At 42.1% G+C, this 21,855-nt stretch overlaps 1 protein-coding gene across 2 annotated transcripts in view; it reads left to right on the top strand.

Annotated features, from left to right (window-relative positions):
- ZNF385D (zinc finger protein 385D) overlaps positions 1 to 21,855 on the top strand; it is a 501,516-nt gene that overhangs the window by 172,843 nt on the left and 306,818 nt on the right. For both annotated transcript variants that reach the window (XM_077268896.1, XM_077268897.1), the window contains exon 2: positions 2,742 to 2,884. In XM_077268896.1, coding sequence (XP_077125011.1) covers positions 2,742 to 2,884 — 143 coding nt within the window. The remainder of the gene's footprint in view (positions 1 to 2,741; positions 2,885 to 21,855) is intronic.

Below are 21,855 nucleotides of genomic sequence, written 5' to 3'. Positions count from 1 at the left end.
ATAAATAGTTATTCATACAATATTCACTAAAATGATCTTTCATTGTCCTGGGCACACTATAGTTACTCCATCTCGAACATACATTAAGGTCAATATTTCAGTTTTATCTCCGCTTGGCTGAGTACTCCTATGATGTCTATGAGAAAGCCGCTGCCAGAAATTTCTGGAAGCAGCTTATCTACTGTAGAATACAAGGGCATACTATTGGCAATAAGACATGCTGCATCCTTCTGTCCCCCAACATCATCTGTCAGGAAAAGTCAAGAGTCCCCCCCCACACATTAGGTTATCGGTTTCTACACACTGATAATGCAGGATTCAGCTAATGTTAGTCTAATGTATTTGGGGGTCTTAACCACATGAAGGTATCTCCATTCTCCCGGACGCCGATGTTGGGAAAGATAAGGATCATGCAATTGCATTTTAAATTTGGGCAGTCTTTTTGTTCTCAGGTAGATAAGCTTCTGCTGGTGGTTTTTATCAGTCGCTTATTCCCTTTCCACTGTCGAGGACACATGCCTACATGACTGTGTCAAGCTGGCATGGCAGTGGTCAGGTTGGACGAGATAGCTTTTAGAGCTAACTTGTATGGCTGGCCTTAGTAAAATAAGAACTCAGAACCCCATTAAATCAATTTGGCTATTACATTTTGAAACTAATTTCAATAAAAGTTTTACATGTTGATGTTATTTGATGTAGAAAATTCAACATGCCAATTTTTATAATGTATTAACTATATTTATTTTTTTACATATGTTGCATAGCGGACTGTGAAATTGGTTATTATATTTGCTAATAGCTATTTAAACAAAGCAAGAAAAATGTATGTGTTAACATTACAGCTAGATTTTAATGTGCCATAGCATGATTCATTTTCATCTTCTGCTATGAAATGTCCATTTTGATGAATGTATATATCATAAGATAACATATTATGATATTTGATTGTCAACAAACCTGTTGTCAGTGAGAGTAGACCCTTGTGGAGATTGTTTTCACCCTACTAATATTTATGGTGAGTGGATGAGAACAGACAAGTGCTTCTTAAAAGCCCATGATAAAATCTTCTTCCCAGGTTATTGACTTTGATATTCTGCGTCAGAAAATATATCTATTTAAATAAGAAATTAAGGTTGATTTCTGATCTCCAGGACATCTCATTTTCAGATATACTTCTTAAGCTCAAGAAAAATTACGTAGCTTTTTTCTGTAATAAATAACAGAGAAAAATAATGATAAATTTGTACAAAATTATCTAAATTATTGATACTAATGAATTAGTTTATTATAAGTGATTGCTTCGCTTTTCACTTTATCACTGTGACAAGCCTAAATCATAACCGGAACAGTCAATTGACTTAAGAAAGTGACATAACTAACAGAGAGCAAATGGTAAATTTGTGAAGATGTTTTAAGCTTTTTTTAATCTAGAAAGTCCAACTTCTCATAGATCAATACGGGTCTCAGAAAATATTAAAAAAAAGTATGCTCTAAATGTTACTTTATTAATTTATTATAGTTTGGGGATGATTACAGTAAAATTTGAGTGTCTAAAAATGTAAAAAAAAAACATTGGCGCTTGTCAGGAACATAAGTTTCCTTATTATTTGATGTACAGTACTTTGACAAAATATTCATACCTTGTGAACTTTTTTATATTTTTAAATGGTTTTTTTAATTGGGATTTTATGACATATAGCAAGTATTTGTTAAGTGTCAAGAAAATGACATATGGTCTTCTAAATATTTTAACAACATAAATCTGAAAATTGTGATGTGCATTTGTATTCAGCCCACCTGAGTCAGTACTTTGTAGGACCATCCTTTGCTTCAATTATTGCGGTAAGTCATTTGAGCAATGTCTCTACTAGCTTTGCACATCTAGAGGCTGACATGTTTGCCCATTCTTCTTTGCAAACTAGTTATAACTTACCGACATTGGATGGAAAGAATCTGTAAATAGAAATCTTCAAGTCTTGCCACAGATTCTCAGTGGAATTTAGGTATGGACTTTGGGCCATTTAAACACATACAGATATTGAAAAATTAAAGTCTCATCTATCAAAATATAAAATCTATTAATTCAATTGGTTTAAAATGCCAAAATTGCTGGTTTTTTGTCACCACAAAGCCGGTATAAAGTGCAATAAAAAGCAATCAAAGTGTGTAATATGTATTCCAAAATGGTGAATTTAAAAGTGATCCCAGAAACTCACTCAGCTTTTATACACACACACACATTCAAACAGGTCACAGGTCAGGAGCCATTCAAATCCATTGGTGTTAACTTCTGTGCATGTTATCAGACCAAAATCACCAGGGTATGTGAACTTTTGATCAGGGTCATTTGGATGTTTTGGGTTGTCATTATGACTTAAAAAGAGAAAACACATCAGTTTGACAATAAATGGCTTCACCCAACCACTAACCATGAGTAGAGAAAAAGTTTTGGTGTTATCATTCGTATTCTCTAAGAAAAGGCCAAGAAAGTAAAAAATTCTGCTGGGGTATGTAAACTCTTGAGCACAACTGTATGTGCTATTTGGAATAGTTTACTTTGTACCTGACAAAATAATGTATTATTTGCACAATTGAATGGAAGACACAGATGTTTTGTCAAGGTTGTGAATAATCTGATTTTCTGTGTTAAGGATTTTTTTTTTATTATATGGGTTATATTATATTCTGTTTCAATTAAAGTAATAGACATCTTACCAGATTTTATTTTTATTCATTTTTAGGTGGAACATGCCAGAGCCCAGCACTTTCTGCGCTGGTGCGACCTCCATTACCCACTTTACATCAAGCGTTGGATATAAAACAATTCCTTCCATTCTCCTTAGACACTGCAGCTGCAATTAACCTCTTTCCAAGCCTAACTGCGGTAAGTATACTAGAAATATGGAAATTAAAATTTAGTCTTAAAATGTTATTAATATCCACTATAGATTTTGAGAAACTTAATGTCCCTTGCACTTCCCAGAGGCATGTTGTTAATAATTAATGATTAGCAGAAAATTTGTACAAAAAATGTAAAATAAATAGTTACTGTTTATTTTAGTGCCACAGATGTAGACACATGTTAATTATTTTATTCTTTATGATCAATGTTTTAGAAAACTGGTGTGCCTTAAAGGGTTATTTTCATTAACACAAATGGTTAAAATTTAAAAGTGTTTGTAAAAACAAGCAACTTTTCTTACCAACCGGAACTCAACCCCCACTCTCATCTCCACACCCCAAAAAACTATATGTGCATGTAGCACTTTTAAAGAATAGTACATGCATTCCTCTGTTGTAGTGAAATCAGCTATTTAATTGTAGCTGAAAAGCTATTTGTAGATATGAAGACTCTGTCACTCCAGCTATACTCCCTACCCAATGCTACTTCCTTCTGTTTGATTGACAACTGCTGTAATTTCAGGTAAGAAAACCCTGTCATTCAATTAGGTGCAGACAGTGTCCTCTGGGGAATTAGGGCTGAGTGACAAATGCTTAAAATCTACAAATAATTATTCTTCCTCATTTGCATATAAATTCAATCATTGACTTTTCAGTAACAAAGGAATGAAATGGCCATGTAAATATTTTGCTGGACCAAGTTGTAAGAGCTACATGCACATATAAGTGGTTTGGGATGTAAAATACTGCTGGTGAATTCCCTTTAAAATTCCTTTCTGTTCACAAGAAGAGATACATTTTTAGCTTTATGGTTTACTGCTCATTGAATACATTACTGAACGCCTCTACACAGGGCCGTATTTGCCACTAGGCACTTGAGGGCACGTGCCTAGGGTGGGACAATGCGGGGGGGCAGCACCTGAGAAAGATTGTTTTTTTTTTTTTAAGTCGTGGGTCACCTCCCGACTGACCGGCCCCCAGCCCCCCCGGCCGCTCCCCCCGCCTGCTTGCCTGCATGCCTCCCTGCCTCCCACCCACCCTCCTTGAAGACGATACTCACCCTGCTCCAGCGATGCCTGGTTTCAGCATCTGCAGCTCGTCCTGAGTGAGCGGTCACGTGGTACCGCTCATTAAGGTCATGAATATGCGCATATTCATGACCTTAATGAGCGTTATCATGTGACCGCTCACGCAGGAAGAAGTTGCTGCGCCGGGAGTCGGGACAGAGCCAGAGGGATGTCGGCGCGGCATGGGAAAGCTGAGTATAGGGGACGGGGGATGAAGAAGGACGGTAAGTGGCGCCATGCAAGATGGGAGCGGGGGGTTGAGAGAACAGCCATGCATAGGGGGGAATATGAGCCATGCATACAGGGGGGAATATGAGCCATGCATACAGGGGGGAATATGAGCCACGCATACAGGGGGGAATATGAGCCATGCATACAGGGGGAATATGAGCCACGCATACAGGAGGGGGAATGTGAGCCACACATACAGGGGGGGAATATGAACCATGCATACAGGGGGGGAATATGAGCCATGCATACTGGAGGGGGGAATATGAGCCACGCATACAGGAAGGGAAATATGAGCCACGCATACAGGGGGGAATATGAGCCATGCATACAGGGGGGAATATGAGCCATGCATACAGGAGGGGGGAATATGAGCCATGCATACAGGGGGGAATATGAGCCACGCATACAGGAGGGGAAATATGAGCCATGCATACAGGGGGATATGAGCCATGCATACAGTGGGGAATATGAGCCATGCATACAGGGGGGAATATGAGCCATGCATACAGGAGGGGGAATATGAGCCATGCATACAGGGGGGGAATATGAGCCATGCATACAGGGGGGAATATGAGCCATGCATACAGGGGGGAATATGAGCCATGCATACAGGGGGGAATATGAGCCATGCATGCAGGAGGGGGGGAATATGAGCCATGCATACAGGGGGAATATGAGCCATGCATACAGGAGGGGGGGAATATGAGCCATGCATACAGGAGGGGGGATATGAGCCATGCATATGGTACGGGAGGGAGATGAGCCATGCATACAGGAGGGGGGTCATTATACAATATGGAACATCATGTGTGGCTGTTATACAGTATTGAGCATCATGTGGGATCATTATACAGTATTGAGCATCATGTGTGATCATTATACAGTATGGAGAACTGTGTGCGGCCATTATACAATATGGGGCATCATGTGTGGCCATTATACAGTATTGAGCATCGTGTGTGGCCATTATGCAGTATGGAGCACTGTGTGGCCATATTTTTTTGTTTATAATTATTGTATATGAAACAGCGCGATCAGCAGTGCTAAATGGCTGTGGTTGGCACGTGAATATGGGTGTGACTAGTTGTGAAATGGGTGTGGTCAGAGGCGTGGCCTAAAATTTGCCAAACTTTATACCTCCTTCCCTTCATCAAAAGTTGGGGGGTATGGTACTGCATTTGCCAGATCACGGCAAGTGCCGTAAATCCCATAGGGATTGAATGAGGCCAAACACAGTGTTGCTGTAAGTGATTCGTTACGCGGCAGATGTAGAAAAACTGCCCGATCTGCTGCAAAAAGGCGACTTTCACATCAGCGATTCTTGCCAAAGTCACTGCCGATAGCGTCATACTCACCAAAGGGGGAGGCAGCACTAAAAGTGCCTAGGGCAGCAGAAACTCTAAATATGGCCCTGCTTCTACAGTGTATCATTGGTAGCCTATCTGCTAGGCAAGGAGCGCAGTGCTTACAAGTTTACAAGCTTTTTCCAATTGAGATTGTAAGTGCTGAAGCTGATCAGATCACTGGACCTGCTGTGTGCCACTGTGTGCAAGATTTAATAAGTGTAATGAATATTGGCTACACAGAGGGACATTATCTGCTTGACATCACCAAAGTAAATAATTAGCCAGGCAATATTGATTATTTGATTATCAAGGCAAAAGAAGCCCAATACCTTTTGGAGTTAAGGCCTATTTACTCTGGCCAATAATCTGTCAAATTCTAAGGGTACCGTTACACAAAACAATTTACCAACTATCACGACCAGCGATACGACCTGGCCGTGATCGTTGGTAAGTCATTGTGTGGTCGCTGGGGAGCTGTCACACAGACAGCTCTCCAGCGACCAATGATGCCGAAGTCCCCGGGTAACCAGGGTAAACATCGGGTTACTAAGCGCAGGGCCGCGCTTAGTAACCCGATGTTTACCCTGGTTACCATCGTAAATGTAAAAAAACCAAACCATACATACTCACATTCCGGTGTCCGTCAGGTCCCTAGCCGTCTGCTTCCCGCACTGACTGAGTGCCGGCCGTAAAGTAAAAGCAGAGCACAGCAGTATATGAAATTGTTTAGGCAAACAAAAAAATTCCCATTCAATGTTTGAAAATTTGCATAATGTTAATGGAGATTGTATGCTTATTCAACGATTTGACCAGCAAAAGGTAGGACTGGATATTCATGTCTTAACAAAGTTGACCATGTTCCAAGGCAAAAAATAGTTCAGTACCAGTTAAAGTATTTTAACGAGTACATATTGTCAGAAGGATCAAGTACATATTCAAAATTAGCTGAAGAAATTGCTTCATAAATTTGATTAAATATTCTTTATACAGAAAAAGCTGATTTTGTTTAAAAAACTTTATGCATTTATGCATTAAAAATAATTAGTATCACTTTTGAGATTTGAACGTTGAGGTTACCAATACCTCAGATTATCTGTCTGTGTGAACAGAATGCACAAAAAAGTAAGAGCAAATGGGTTGTTCTGCGCTACCGTCAAAGAATGGAAAATGCTAATCCAGAAGTATGTAGTTTATTAGTTAACGCGTTTCAAAGTACATAACTTCTTCATCAGTACAACACTGATAACTTATCCGGGGGTCAAAATACCAGGAGATAGTATATCACAGCAAAAGGAAAAGACAAATGAATAATCCGACCATGGTTCAAAGGGTCAGGCAGCAGAAGATCAGAACTTAAGGTACCTTCACACTAAACGATATCGCTAGCGATCCGTGACGTTGCAGCGTCCTGGCTAGCGATATTGTTTAGTTTGACACGCAGCAGCGATCAGGATCCTGCTGTGATATCGCTGGTCGTTGAACAAAGTTCAGAACTTTATTTGGTCGTCAGACCAGCGTGTATCGTCGTGTTTGACACCAAAAGCAACGATACCAGCGATGTTTTACACTGGTAACCAGGGTAAACATCGGGTTACTAAGCGCAGGGCCGCGCTTAGTAACCCGATGTTTACCCTGGTTACCAGTGTAACTGACTGAGCGCCGGAAAGTGAAAGTGAAAGCACAGCACAGCGGTGACGTCACCGCTCTGCTGTTAGGGCCGGCGCTCAGTCAGTGCAGGAAGCGGACGCCGGGGGACGCGAATGTGAGTATGTACTGTTTGTTTTTTTACATTTTACACTGGTAACCAGGGTAAACATCGGGTTACTAAGCACGGCCCTGCGCTTAGTAACCCGATGTTTACCCTGGTTACCCGGGGACCTCGGCATCGTTGGTCGCTGGAGAGCGGTCTGTGTGACAGCTCTCCAGCGATCAAACAGCGACGCTGCAGCGATCGGCATCGTTGTCGCTATCGCTGCAGCGTCGCTTAATGTGAAGGTACCTTTAGACTAACAGAATCAGGCAAACACTCACCAGGAAGCACGGACTACATCTGTCATGGATTAGTTTATCAGTGATACTTCAAATGATATGGATATTCAGCAAGATATGTTACAGCCTTTCATTTGAGCTAACATCAAAACCACAAAAACAGAACTTGAAAATCCTCCAAAAATCTATAAAAAAACATCAAGGAAAAGGCAGAGATGCTTACCTGCCCAGGCCTCAAAACAAAACAGGGCACAGCGGACCCAATTAAAGATGGTGGCTACCCAGGTGCAGTAATACTGATGAGACAGCCAGCCTACATTCAGGGACTGGCCATTTGGTACACCAGTACACAAAAAGATACAGTCTCTATGTGGCAATGTTCACACATAGGAGATGCAGAGCATCTGGTTCACAGCCTATTAATGATGCCCATACGCTTAGGTCAGGCGGGTGCCCTGTGCTAGCTAAAATGCATCCTGTGTGAACAGAGGCCACAGTTTACAGAGCCATTGGGGCCCAACTGCACCCTGAAAAGATGTAAAGTGCAAAAAACACATAGCAATATATGTGAGGTATTAGTTGATATTCTGACCAAAATATGGAAGCTCACAACCCACGTCAAGGGTCCTCACATTTTGTGAGTCCTACTCTAACATCAAAACTACAAAAAGAGGACGTGAGAATCCTCCAAAAATCTATAAAAAATAAGTTAGTGCATTTGTTTTGAGGCCTGGGCAGGAAAGCATCTCTTTAATTTGAGCTGTACGTTTGGTGATTCTGCTGATGAATATATGGTATCTAATGTGTAAAGAAGAAGACAGTCTTAGATACATTTTACTTGACAGTATTTGGAGCTACATTAAAGCTGAATACCATAATATACATTCCCATGAAGCTTTTAGTTATTCTGTTTTTACAAATTAGCCTATAATACACCTTAACTAAGTGCATATTTTTTATTTGTTCATTTTGTTGCAGAAGTTTTTGTGATTGTCCTATTCCTTTTTATAGGGCATGTAGAAATTTAAGTGTTTGCCACAAAATAACCTAATTTACAAAAATAGAACTCATTTTCATTTGCAGACATTTCTGCAAAACATGTGAATAGACCTTCACCTAGAAGCAGGTGAGTCAGCAAGTTGCAATTCCCTTCCTAAATGACAGCTCCTAAAACCTAAGTCTCTATAAAATCAACTGCCTCAAACAAATCTGTTAACATACAATAAAAAAATAATGGGGTACAACATACTTCTCTAATGAAGAATAATGTATATCACAGAGGAAAATATGGTATGGTATTCCTTTTATCTAAACCCCACCCCTGCTTATTTTTTCCTGCAGTCAATGACCTAAGAAGAACATGTCATATCTTGTCATGTTGTATTGTCAAGGTTCTTTTCATAAAACTGTAAAATGCAATAGCCATATAGAGTGATTTGGGGCACTTAATCAATAAAGTTATGTATTAGCACATACTCAGATGTTTATTATGACATTAATAAGACATTAGTCATATTGAATATAGGCTAATTTGTGGTTAAAATTTCTGTTCAGGAAATATATATATATTTGTTTTTTATATAATAGATAAATCCATGAAAATTGCATTTCGGTAACAAAAACCTGTGGCAGCTAGTAAAGAATGGTGTTTAGCTGACTTGTCATTTGTTGAGGAGGCACCATTTGAGATATATATATATATATATATATATATATATATATATATATATATATTTATTTATACAGTATATACTAATATACAGGTGCTTCTTGCAAAATTAGAATATAATCAAAAAGCTAATTTAATTCAGTTCTTCAATATAAAAAGTGAATCTCAGATACAGTATTATATAGAGTCATTACAAACAGAGTGATCTATTTCAAGTGTTTGTTTTGATTAATGTTGGTGATTATGGCTTACAGCCAATGAAAACCCAAAAGTCATTATCTCAGTAAATTAAAATACTTTATAACACCAGCTTGAAAAATGATTTTAAAATGTGAAATGTTGGCCTACTGAAATGTATGTTCAGTAAATGCACTCAATACTTGGTCAGGGCTTCTTTTGCATCAATTACTGCATCACTGCAGCATGGCATGGAGGCGATCAGCCTATGGCACTGCTGAGGTGATATGGAATCCCAGGTTGCTTTGGTAGCAACCTTCAGCTTGTCTGTATTGTTGGGTCTGGTGTTAGGTGTCGAGTTCCTGCCACTGCACAGGGAGAATCTCGAACCCTGTCTGCTGTGGTCTCCCATTCTTCTCCAGCCACAGTGGAAACTGCTCAGTGGAGACATTGGTCCCAGCGCCTGGCTCAGAAAGATACTGCACATTTGGTGACTGCTGCCCTTCCAGGTTCAGCCATTATAACCAGTACTGTTTGGCGGTGAGCAGGTGCTCCTGGGACTAAGTCCTGCTTCTCTCCTTCTGAGCATGCCCAAGGGAAGACCTCTCATTAGAGGTCTGGCATCACATGCTCAGGTCCTGCAGCAGCTCCTATTGGTCCACTAGGAAGGTCCTGGAGAGCTATAACTATAAAAGGTTCGCATAACCGCATGACCATGCGCTAGTATGATTTGTATTTGGCTGTTGCCAGTGGATACTCTACCACTCAGTATATATGTGGTGTGAGTCTGTTTAGCTTTGGGGCTGTACACTCAGGCAGGCAGCTAGCATCATTGGGGGCAATTAACCTTGGCTTAGCATCTGGTTCCTTCATGTGTGCGGTTAGGACAGAAGAGTTCCATAGCAAGCACAACCCTAGTTAGGGTATTTATCTCTGTGTACAGCACTACTCTGTGAGGCAACAGAGCTTTCTTTTATTTCACACGGGGTGAAGTTTAACCCACGTGTGAGCTCAGCGTCCATCCGCCATTACTTTGCAGCAGGTATCTCTGCACGGTGGATCCCGGGCTGCAAACGCACCTCATATCATTCTCTCTATTACTTGGTGCATTCCGCTAGCCTTAACAGTACACTAGTGCCAGGGTCTGGCTAGTAATGGCAGACGAACAGCAACTGCTGTGGTACATCCAGCAGCTGAAGGGCAGGTTGGCGGCTCTCGAGTGCACAACCTCAGCTGTGGATGTTACCGCCATAGCTGTTCAGGCTGCTAGCGTGGCTGCAGCAAGTTTGTCCACCGCCACCCCTGTTCTGACCTTATCTTGCTTCTCGCTGCCAGATAAATACTCTGGTGATAGTAAATCTTGTAGGGGTTTTGTGAGCCAGTGTGCAATACACCTCGAGCTCCTGGCTGCACGTTTTCCCACAGAGAGGGCAAAGGTGGGATTCATTATATCTCTCCTGTCGGACAGGGCGTTGGAGTGGGCTACGCCTCTTTGGGAGCATGGCGATCCTGTGGTGCAGAGGGCTCTGCTGTTCTTGAGCACTCTGAAACAGGTCTTTTTAGGACCTCGAGTGACCCATGATACGGCACTCCAACTGTTGGCATTGACTCAGGGCTCGTCCATGGTCAGCCATTTTGCCTTCCACTTCCGGACCTTAGCATCTGAGCTGGAGTGGTCGGATAAAGCCCTCATCCCTGTATTTTGCAGGGGGCTAGCTGACCATGTGAAGGACGCTTTGGCCACTAGGGAGATTCCCGCCACACTGGAGGAGCTATTAGCTGTATCTACCCACATAGATCTTCACTTTAACGAATGAAGGTTGGAGCGAGCCCAGTGTAGGCAGAGGTTTCGGCTGGCTCCCACTTTCAACAAACCTTTGGAATCTCCGTTCCAGCCACCTGAGTCACATGAGGCCATGGAGGTGTCACGAGCGGGATCTATGTCCCAGGCCGCTTGTGCACTCAAGGTCTGTCATGTCTGCTGGCAGTCAGGACATCTTGCCTCCATATGTTCCCAGCGGTCGGGAAAATGTCAGTTTCTAGTGGTTGTAGGAGGAGGTACACTAGACATGGCAACGTTTTCCTCCAAACTGTCCTTTAAGGGCATCCACTCATTCGGTAGAGCTTTGCGTGGATTCCGGGGCGGAGGGCAATTTTATGTTATCTGCCTTCGCCCAACGACACACAATACCCCTGGTGATGCTCGCCAAACCCTTGACTGTATGAGTGGTGAATGGGTCAACACTGCCCTCACAGATAACACACCAGACCATCCCATTTACTCTATCTATGTCGCCATCTCATCAGGAGATTATTTCTCTACTCGTCATTCCTGAGAGAATAGATGAGGTCCTGTTAGGGGATACCTTGGCTACGGTATCACTCCCCTCATATAGAGTGAGGCAGAATTTTGGGATGGAGTCAATCTTGTGAGGGTAGATGTCAGAGGGGGTGCGTTCAGGTTGCTACTACTGAGGTACCCGCAGATCTTTCCTCTCTCCCCAAGCAATATTTGCCCTATGCGGACGTGTTCTCCAAAAGGGCTGTGGAGACCCTTCTGCCTCAACGCCCCTATAACTGTCCTATTGACCTCTTGCCTGGTGCTGAGCCTCCCCGGGGTCGAGCCTAACCATTATCTCTGCCGGAGACGGAGGCAATGTCTCAGTACATCCAGGAGAATCTGGCAAGAGAATTCATTAGGAAGTCAGTGTCACCTGCAGGGGCTGGGTTCTTCTTCATGCAGAATAAGAATGGAGAATTACATCCATGCATAGATTACAGGGGTCTTAATGCCATTACCGATAAGAACAAGTACCCACTGCCCCTGATATCTGAGCTCTTTGATAGGCTTCGAGGAGCAAGGGTATTTACTAAACTAGATCTGTGGGGTGCTTACAACCTGATTCTCATCCATGAGGGGGATGCATGGAAGACAGCTATTAACACCAGGGATGGGCACTATGAATACCTGGTGATGCCCTTCGGGCTCTGTAATGCCACAGCCATTTTCCAAGACTTTGTGAACGATATCTTCCGGGATATGCTCTCCACCTTGGTTGTAGTCTATCTGGATGATATTCTCATCTACTCTCCAGATATAGACTCCCACCGGAGAGATGTTTGCAAAGTCTTCGTCCTCCTACGGGCAAACTCCCTGTCATCCAAGTTGGAGAAGTGTGTGTTTGAGCATGAGTCTTTGCCTTTCCTGGGCTATATCATCTCGGCCCAAGGAGTGGCTATGGATTCTGCCAAGCTACAGGCTGTTATGGACTGGCAGGAACCCCATTCTCTCAAAGCGGTGCAGCGCTTTATGGGGTTCATCAAATATTATCGCCAGTTCATTCCTCACTTCTCAACTTTGGTAGCTCCCCTGGTTGCCCTTACCAAGAAGGAAGCAAATCCCAAATTGTGGTCGGAGGAGGTCTCCAAGGCCTTCCTCTCTATTAAGTCCCATTTTGCTAGTAATCCCATTCTACATCGCCCCAATGTAGATAAGCCATTTATAATGGAGGTGGATGCCTCATCTGTCGGTGCAGGAGCAGTCCTCTTCCAAAAGGATGCTGAAGGTCGGAAGCATCCTTACTTCTTTTTCTCCAAGACCTTTACACCCGCGGAGAGGAATTACTCCATCGGGGACAGGGAGTTGCTAGCTATGAAGTTAGCCTTCACGGAGTGGAGACACCTCCTGGAGGGGGCTCGTTTTCCCTTCCAAATGTTTACCAGCCACAAAAATTTGGTTTATTTGCAGACTGCCCAGCGGCTAAACTCCTTCCAGGCTAGATGGTCCCTTTTCTTCTCCTGGTTCTACTTTACTCTCCATTATCTTTCCGGGGAGAGGAACATCCGTGCCGATGCTCTCTCTCACTCCGTGGTGTCTTCCGTAGAGGAGGAGCTTTGGCTAATTGTCCCTTCTGAGAGCCTGAGGACCGTGGCCCCGGTTTCACTAGTCTGTGCCCCGGACAAGACTTTTGTGCCATCTAATTTGCGACTGGAGGTTCTCTCTTGGGCTCACTCGTCCAGGGTGGGTGGACATTTGGGACCAAGAGGACATCTGAGCTTCTGGTGAGGACCTACTGCTGGCCGCATATGGCCCATGATGTCAGGGATTATATTTGGGCGTGTGTCTCCTGCGTCAAGAATCAGTCTCCTTGGCAACGGTCCACTGGGTTGCTTTACCCCCTGCCAGTGGCAGACAGGCCCTGGGAAATGGTCGGGATGGACTTCGTGGTGGGCTTACCCAAGTCTTGTAGCTGCACCATTATCTGGGTAGTCACCAACCATTTTTCTAAAATGGTGCACTTGGTGCCGCTTCCACGGTTACCTTCTGCACGGGCCTTGGCGGCATTGTTCATTAAGCATGTTTTCCGTCTACATGGCATGCCTGACAAAATTGTCAGTGACTGGGGTCCCCAGTTTGCATCTTGTTTCTGTCGTTTACTCAGCATTGAGCTAAATCTCTCTTCTGCATACCATCCCGAGATGAATGGGTTGGTAGAGAGGGCCAATCAGACTAACAGAGCTCGCTTTCATTTCACACGGGGTGAAGTTTAACCAATGTGTGAGCTCAGTGTCCATCCACCATTAATTTGCAGCAGGTATCTCTGCACGGTGGACCCCGGGCTGCGAACGCATCTCGTATCATTCTCTCTATTACTTGGTGCATTCCGCTAGCCTTAACATCTGGTGTCTCTCATCTTCCTCTTGACAGTGCCCCATATATTGTCTATGGGGTAAAGATCAGGCGAGTTTGCTGGCCAATCAAGCACAGTGATACTGTTCTTTTTAAATCAGGTACTGATACTTTTGGCAGTGTGGACAGGTGCCAAGTCCTGCTGGAGAATGACATTTCCATCTCCAAAAAGCTTGTCGGGAGAGGGAAGCAAGAAGTGCTCTAAAATTTCCTGGTGGATGGCTGCGCTGACTTTGGTCTTGATAAAACACAGTGAACCTACAACAGCAGATTACATGGCTCCCCAAACCATCACTGAGTGTGGCAACTTCACAATAGACCTCAAGCAGCTTGGATTGTGTGAATATCCACTCTTCCTCCAGACTCTGGGACCTTGATTTCCAAATGAAATTAAAAATTTACTTTCATCTGAAAACTCCTTGGACCACTAAGCAACAGTCCAGTTCTTTTTCTTCTTGGCCCAGGTAAGACGCTTATGGCTTTGTCTATTGGTCATGAGTGGCTTGCCACTTGTAGCCCATGTCCTGGATGCGTCTATGTGTGGTGGCTCTTGAAGCAATGACTCCAGCAGCAGTCCATTCCTTGTGAATCTCCCTTACATTTTTGAATGGCCTTTTCATAACAATCCTTTCAAAGCTGCAGTTATCTCAGTTGCTTGTGCACCTTTTTCTACCACACTTTCTCCTTTCACTCAACTTTCCATTAATATGCTTGGATACAGCACTCTGTGAACAGCCAACTTCTTTAGCAATGACCTTTTGTGGTTTACCCACTTTGTGGAGTGTGTCGATGACTGCCTTCTGGACATCTGTCAAGTCAGCAGTCTTCCCCATGATTGTGGAGCCTACTGAAACAGACTAAGGGACCTTTTTAAATGCTTATGAAGCCTTTACAGGTGTTTTCATTATTTATTCTAATTTACTGAGATAATGACTTTTGGGTTTTCATTGGCGGTAAGCCATAATCATGAACATTAACAGAAATAAGCACTTAAAGTAGATCACTCTGTAATGAATCTATATAATATAGGAGTTTCAGTTTTTGTTTTGATGAACTGAAATAAATTAACTTTTTTTATAACATTCTACTTTTGTGAGAAGCACCTGTAATTGTGACTTAATAACATACCTGGTATTGTACAGCAGTGTAGCACAAATAAACCTTAGTTTGTTGCAATGCAGGATCTTTTTTTTTACTTTTACTTTTTGCTTAATCATCTGAAGCATTTCACAGTTTCTTTTACTACATCATTAAAAACAGAATTAATTGACAAGTGTCAGTATGCTAGTCACAAAAACTCTTCTGACAGTAATAATTGTGATCTGACGTGCAATCCATAATGATTATAGTTCTTTCAAGCTGAAATGTCGGTTTAGAAAATTATTGATTTTTTTTAGTTCTTTTCTAATATCGTGTCTGAGGATCTTATAACAGAATCAAAATGTTCTTGAAAGCTCTTCAGGGCTTAGGTTTAAAACGGACTTGTTTTCAATGAAATGGTTCTATTACTCTTTAGACTGCCAGCATTATTGGAATGTTTTCTTAGTATGTATCTACACTTTACAGGTTTTTGTAAACAGACTTTTTAAATATAATATATGTCTTTAAAAGTCAGTTAGATTGGTTGGGGACCAGGTCCTGAGACCACCAATGATCCAAAATCCAAACACTGACCCAAAGCACTTACTTCAAGAGATAGAAGCTCTCATGTCCTGCATGAGCATGTGCACAAAGCAGTATATAGGCCCAATAGAAAACCTATGAGGCTGTACACGACTCTGTGCACATGCTCATGAAGACAGTGTTTAGAGCCATCGGTGGGTGTCTCATGAGACAGACTCCCATCTGTCTACAGGATGTCTAGGAACATATAATATGTAAAAAGCATAGTATAGCTAGACTGGAAGTGATGTGCAGTATATGTTTGGTTTATGTGCTTAATCCACTGGTATGGAAAATTAATTGTATCTTTGAGGAAATGTTGCTGAAGAAGGAGAATTTCTGTTAAACCGTTGACCGTGAAGTTACAGCTAACTTAGTTATAAATTATAAGTTATAAAGAACATCCATCACTAGTTCAATATGAAGTCAAATTCTACATTGATGCTGATTCCATTGATAAAAGTAACATAAAACTGACTGTTTTAATCCAGAAAGTTGAAGTGATTGTTTTTGCACTGATGCCCACACAGCCCAATTGAATTAAAGGGTATAATAATGGGTACATGATCACAACATGTGTATGAAATGCCAGTCTTGATGAATTTTGTATACTGAGTTTGGCCTCATGCACAAAGCAGAGTATGTCCTTTATTTAGGCTCTATATATACAGTTGTATGATGCCTATGTATAAACCACATTAAGTAGGTATTTCCCCAGCTCACACTGCATTTGTGCTGTATATTCAGCATTTGCGTCTGAATTTCCAAGGATTTAGACAAAGCCTGAAATAAAGCCATATACATCAAATAGGGCTCATTCAGACATCAGTGATTTTTCATCAGTATTTGTATGACAAAACCTGGAGTGGAAAATACAGAGAAACTGTAATTGAAAGATTGACACTTGTTCTGTTTTTTTTCTTTTGGAGATACTGATTTTGGCATTTCAAACACTGATGAAAAATCATCACACACACAGGAGGAGTTCAAATGGCATAATTTGTTATTTATTTATTTATTTTCATTTTATTTTCATTTTAACTGTCCATCTTTCCATACAGGCACAAGAAGGTAGTCTGCTATGTTGTTGTGCCAACTGAAACAAATGTACATTGCCGGAAAAAAACTTGCATAGAGTTTCTTTGTGTCATAAGTAGTGTTGAGCATTCCGATACCGCAAGTATCGGGTATCGGCCGATACTTGCGGGTATCGGAATTCCGATACCGAGATCCGATACTTTTGTGGTATCGGGAATCGGTATCGGGATTAATATCAATGTGTAAAAGAAAGAATTAAAATAAAAAATAGGGATATACTCACCTCTCCGACGCAGCCTGGACTTTACCGCCGTAACCGGGAGCCGTTGTACCTAAAAATGAGCGCTTGAAGGGCCTTAGATGACGTCACGGCGCTCTGATTGGTCCGTAGCGGTCGCGTGACCGCTACGGACCAATCACAAAGCAGTGACGTCACCTAAGGTCTTTCAAGCGCTTGAAAGACCTTAGGTGACGTCACTGCTTTGTGATTGGTCGCATAGCGGTCACGCGACCACTACGCGACCAATCAGAAGCTGCGGACGTCTTCTAAGGTATTTCAAGCGCTTGAAAGACCTTAGGTGATGTCACGGCTTTGTGATTGGTCGCGTAGCAGTCACGCGACCGCTACGGACCAATCAGAGCATCGTGACCTCATCTAAGGCCCTTCAAGCGCGCATTCTTAGGTACAACGGCTCCCGGTTACGGCAGTAAAGTCCAGGCTGCGTCGGAGGGTGAGGATATCCCTATTTTTTATTTTAATTCTTTCTTTTACACATTGATATGGATCCCAGGGCCTGAAGGAGAGTTTTCTCTCCTTCAGACCCTGGGAACCATACAGGATACCGTCCGATACTTGGTGTCCCATTGACTTGTATTGGTATTGGGTATCGGTATCGGATTAGATCCGATACTTTGCCGGTATCGGCCGATACTTTCCGATACCGATACTTTCAAGTATCGGACGGTATCGCTCAACACTAGTCATAAGAGCTTCTGTCTGAATTCCATTTTTTGGGGATTCAGACAGAACTTCCCAGATGTAAGCCAAAAAGTCAGCATCAATAGGGCCATAGAATTTGTGATTTAGTAGCCAAATTTCAACGATAGGCATATTATATATTGATAGCATATTTGATGCCAGGTTAAATTATTGCAATTTATTTTATCAAAAGGATTTCTGCCTTGTAGACTGACACTGTTCTGCAATTGGTTATTTCTATTTGCATCTCACAAATTGTCTCTTCAGAGAGGAAGAGGACTAGATCTCTAGTGCCAACTATAGGAAGTAGCAATCCTAGAAGTCTATGTCGACCCTTTAACGAGCCTTGTCATATGACTTAGGATTAGAGCCTAAACCAGAAATAATATTTGTATATGTAGATTGAAAGCAATTTTTCTAGAGATAAGCACTAGGGTTAAGCGAAACAGATCGGCACTTTTCAAAAGTCGCCGACTTTTAGCAAAGACGGGTTTCGTGAAACCCGACCCGATCCCACTCTGGGATCGGGTCGGCGGTACACGATCTGTAATCCAAAGTCGGGTTTCGTTTATATATATATATATATATATATATATATATATATATATATATATATGTCATAGAGAGACACATATATATATATATATTTATATTTACTTCAGCGCGATAATGTTGAAAAGCCGGTAATTCAATTTAATTGTAGGTCAATGACCTATAGTTACCTTCAGTCACGGTGATGCGCCCCCTGCTGGATGTCCTCATGAACTGCAGCCTGGGAACTTTTTCCCACGCTCCAGGTCATATGAGGACATCCACCAGGGGGCACATCACCGCGACTGAAGGTAACTATAGGTCATTGACCTACATTTCCTTCATTCGCCGGGGCTTACAGGCACGAGCACAGCTGCATTAGCAGGGCTCCTGCCTGTAAAATATTTTAACCCCTTCAGATGGATTTACCTCATGGGACATGACAGTTCATCAGTGGGTATGTATATTGTGGGTTTATTATTTTGCCAAGTGAGGGTCTTCAAATGGATTGAGAGAGCAATAAAATATTAAAACAACCGGTGTGTTTATTTCATTAAAATACTTTTTAATCATGTGTGTGTGTTTTTTAACCCTTTCAAACTATTGGATTAATAATGGATAGGTGTCATAATTGATGCCTTTCCATTATTAATCTGGCTTAATGTCACCTTACAATAGCAAGGTGGCATTAACCCTTCATTACCCCATATCCCACCGCTACACAGGAGTGGGAAGAGAGTGGCCAAGTGCCAGAATAGGCGCATCTTCCAGATGTGCCTTTTCTGGGGTGGCTGGGGGCAGATGTTTTTAGCCACGGGGGGCCAATAACCATGGACCCTCTCCTGGCTATTAATATCTGCCGTCAGTCACTGGCTTTACCGCTCTGGCGGAGAAAATTGCGCGGGAGCCCACGCCAATTTTTTCCGCGATTTAACCCTTAAATTTAATAGCTACAGCGCCAAAATTTTGCACATACACACTACTAACATTAGTAGTGTGGAATATGCAAACAAAAGGGGGATATGAGATGGTTTACTGTATGTAAACCATGTCTCATATCATGTCGGGTTTAGGCAGGAGAAATGAAAAGCCGGCAATTGAATTACCGGCTTTTCAACATTATCGCGCTGAAGCAAATATTAAAAAAGTATGCTTCCCCATTGAAATGCATTGGGTTTCGTGTTTTTGCAGCTCCCCGACTTTTCAATAAGATCGGCCGATTTCACTCGACCCGACTTTTGAGAAAGTCGGGTTTTGTGAAACCCGACTCGATCTCAAAAAATGAAAAGTCGCTCAACCCTAATAAGCACAAGTAAATTTAAGGAGCTATTGCTAGTGCTACACACTGTACATATATAATATGAAAAAGCATTATTCATAAGCCAAGACTTTATGTTTTGGATGGTAAAATGTTAGAATTCAGAATGGTATTTTATCATACAGAAGATTGTTTTGCAAAGTAACAAGGCTTGCCTAGTGATGTAGATTGGCAATTGTGCAGTATTCTGGCTTCCTGGTTCCTATGAGAGGTGCATTAGTGATTTATTGACAGTTTAGGCAAGCAGTAATAGGATATGGAACCACTGAATAAGTAAAGTGAAACTTAGTAGCTGGGTGGTGGTGAATATAGACACATAGTATATAACACAGCCCACATAGTATATAGCATAGCCCGCATAGTATATAGCACAGCCCACATAGTATAAAGCACAGCCCACATAGTATATAACACAGCCCATATAGTATATAACACAGCCCTTATAGTATATAGCACAGTCCATGTAGTATATAGCACAGCCCGCATAGTACATAACACAGCCTGCATAGTATATAGTACAGCCCACATAGTATATAACACAGCCCACATAGTATATAGCCCAGCCCACATAGTATATATCACAGCGCACATAGTATATAACACAGCCCGCATAGTATATAGCACAACCCACATAGTATATAGCACAGCCTGCATAGTATATAACACAGCCAACATAGTATATTGCACAGCTCACATAGTATATAGCACAACCACATAGTATATAGCACAGCCTGCATAGTATATAACACAGCCTCCCTCATAGAATATAATATACCCCCATAGTAAATAACAAAGCCAGCATAGTATAAATCACAGCCCCCATAGTATATAGCACAGCCTCATAGTATATAGCACAGCCCACATAGTATATAGCACAGCCCGCATAGTATATAGCACAGCACGCATAGTGTATAGCACAGCCCGCATTGTATATAGCACAATTCACATAGTATATAGCACAGCCTGCATAGTGTGTAGCACAACCCACATAGTATATAGCACAGTCTGCATAGTATATAACACAGCCTTTCCCATAGAATATAATATGCCCCCCATAGTAAATAACACAGACAGCATAGTATAAAACACAGCCCGCATAGTATATAGCACAGCCCACAGTACAATATAGTATAGTATAGCCCACATAGTATATAGCACAGCCCACAGCACAGTATATAGCCTCATAGTATATAGCAAAGTTTACATAGTATATAACACAGCCCGCATAGTATATACCACAGCCTGCATAGTATATAGCACAGCCTGCATGGTATATAACAAAGGAACATAGTATATAGCACATCCTGCATAGTATATAACACAGCCCGCATAGTATATAACACAGCCCGCAAAGTATATAGCATAGCCCACATAGTATATAGCACAGCCCACATAGTATATAACACAGTCCACTTTTTCCCCTGAAAATGGCCCCGCATACCAGTACTCACTGTTATAGTAAAAAAAACACTCCTCATCTCTCCTTGTGCCCGCACTGCTCCTTGCTCCTGTCTCAGCGGCTGCACTGCCTCGAACAAAGTGAGTGCGCAATTACATCATCACGCACCCACAGTGTCAGAGGCAGAGCGGAGAGTGATGGGAGAGGGAGCGTCAGCTGACACTCTCTTCTTTATCATTGCTTTGAACTGTAAAGGCAGATGCCTGTATAGTTCAATGCTGCGGTGGCGAGGGAGTCTGTACTGGCAGCAGGCATGCCCCTCTGCCTCACAGGGGCCCCATAGCGGCTGCGTGTTGTGCCGCTAGCTGGGGGTCTCTGGGAGAGTGGGGGCCCTAAGCAGCTGCCTGGTCTGCCTGCCCCTAACGCCGGCCCTGCTGATGACGTCATGTTTACAGATATCTCCCAGGATGCATTCACTATCCACAGGTATCATGAATTTGTCCTATTTATTAGAGGTGCAGCTATGATTTTCTGTACTATTTATATTCTCCATTTTTAATTTTTGTCACTCCTAATGAAGAGATATATTAATCAAAGACTTACCGAGATGCTTTGCTGATGAGGTGTCTGATGGATACAGATAGCTGTGTGTCAAGGTATTGTGCGGTATTTTTATTTAGTGCTTTCCTAATTTTTGGTCATGTAGCCTGGAGCAATATACTATACTATTAAAGGGAATGGGTTCGCATGTTTTTGATGTGGAATCTGACAACACCTGAAGGACAGATACCCTGATTCCAATGATGAATCACTTAGCATACTGAGTACAGCAGTTATGATATAGTTGAATGCAAGAAG

This window comes from Ranitomeya variabilis, chromosome 6 (genome assembly GCF_051348905.1).
Source record: "Ranitomeya variabilis isolate aRanVar5 chromosome 6, aRanVar5.hap1, whole genome shotgun sequence".
Classification (NCBI taxonomy): Eukaryota; Metazoa; Chordata; class Amphibia; order Anura; family Dendrobatidae; genus Ranitomeya; species Ranitomeya variabilis.
The sequence above is the reverse complement of the archived record's forward strand: the minus strand, read 5'-3'. Positions and strand labels throughout refer to the sequence as shown.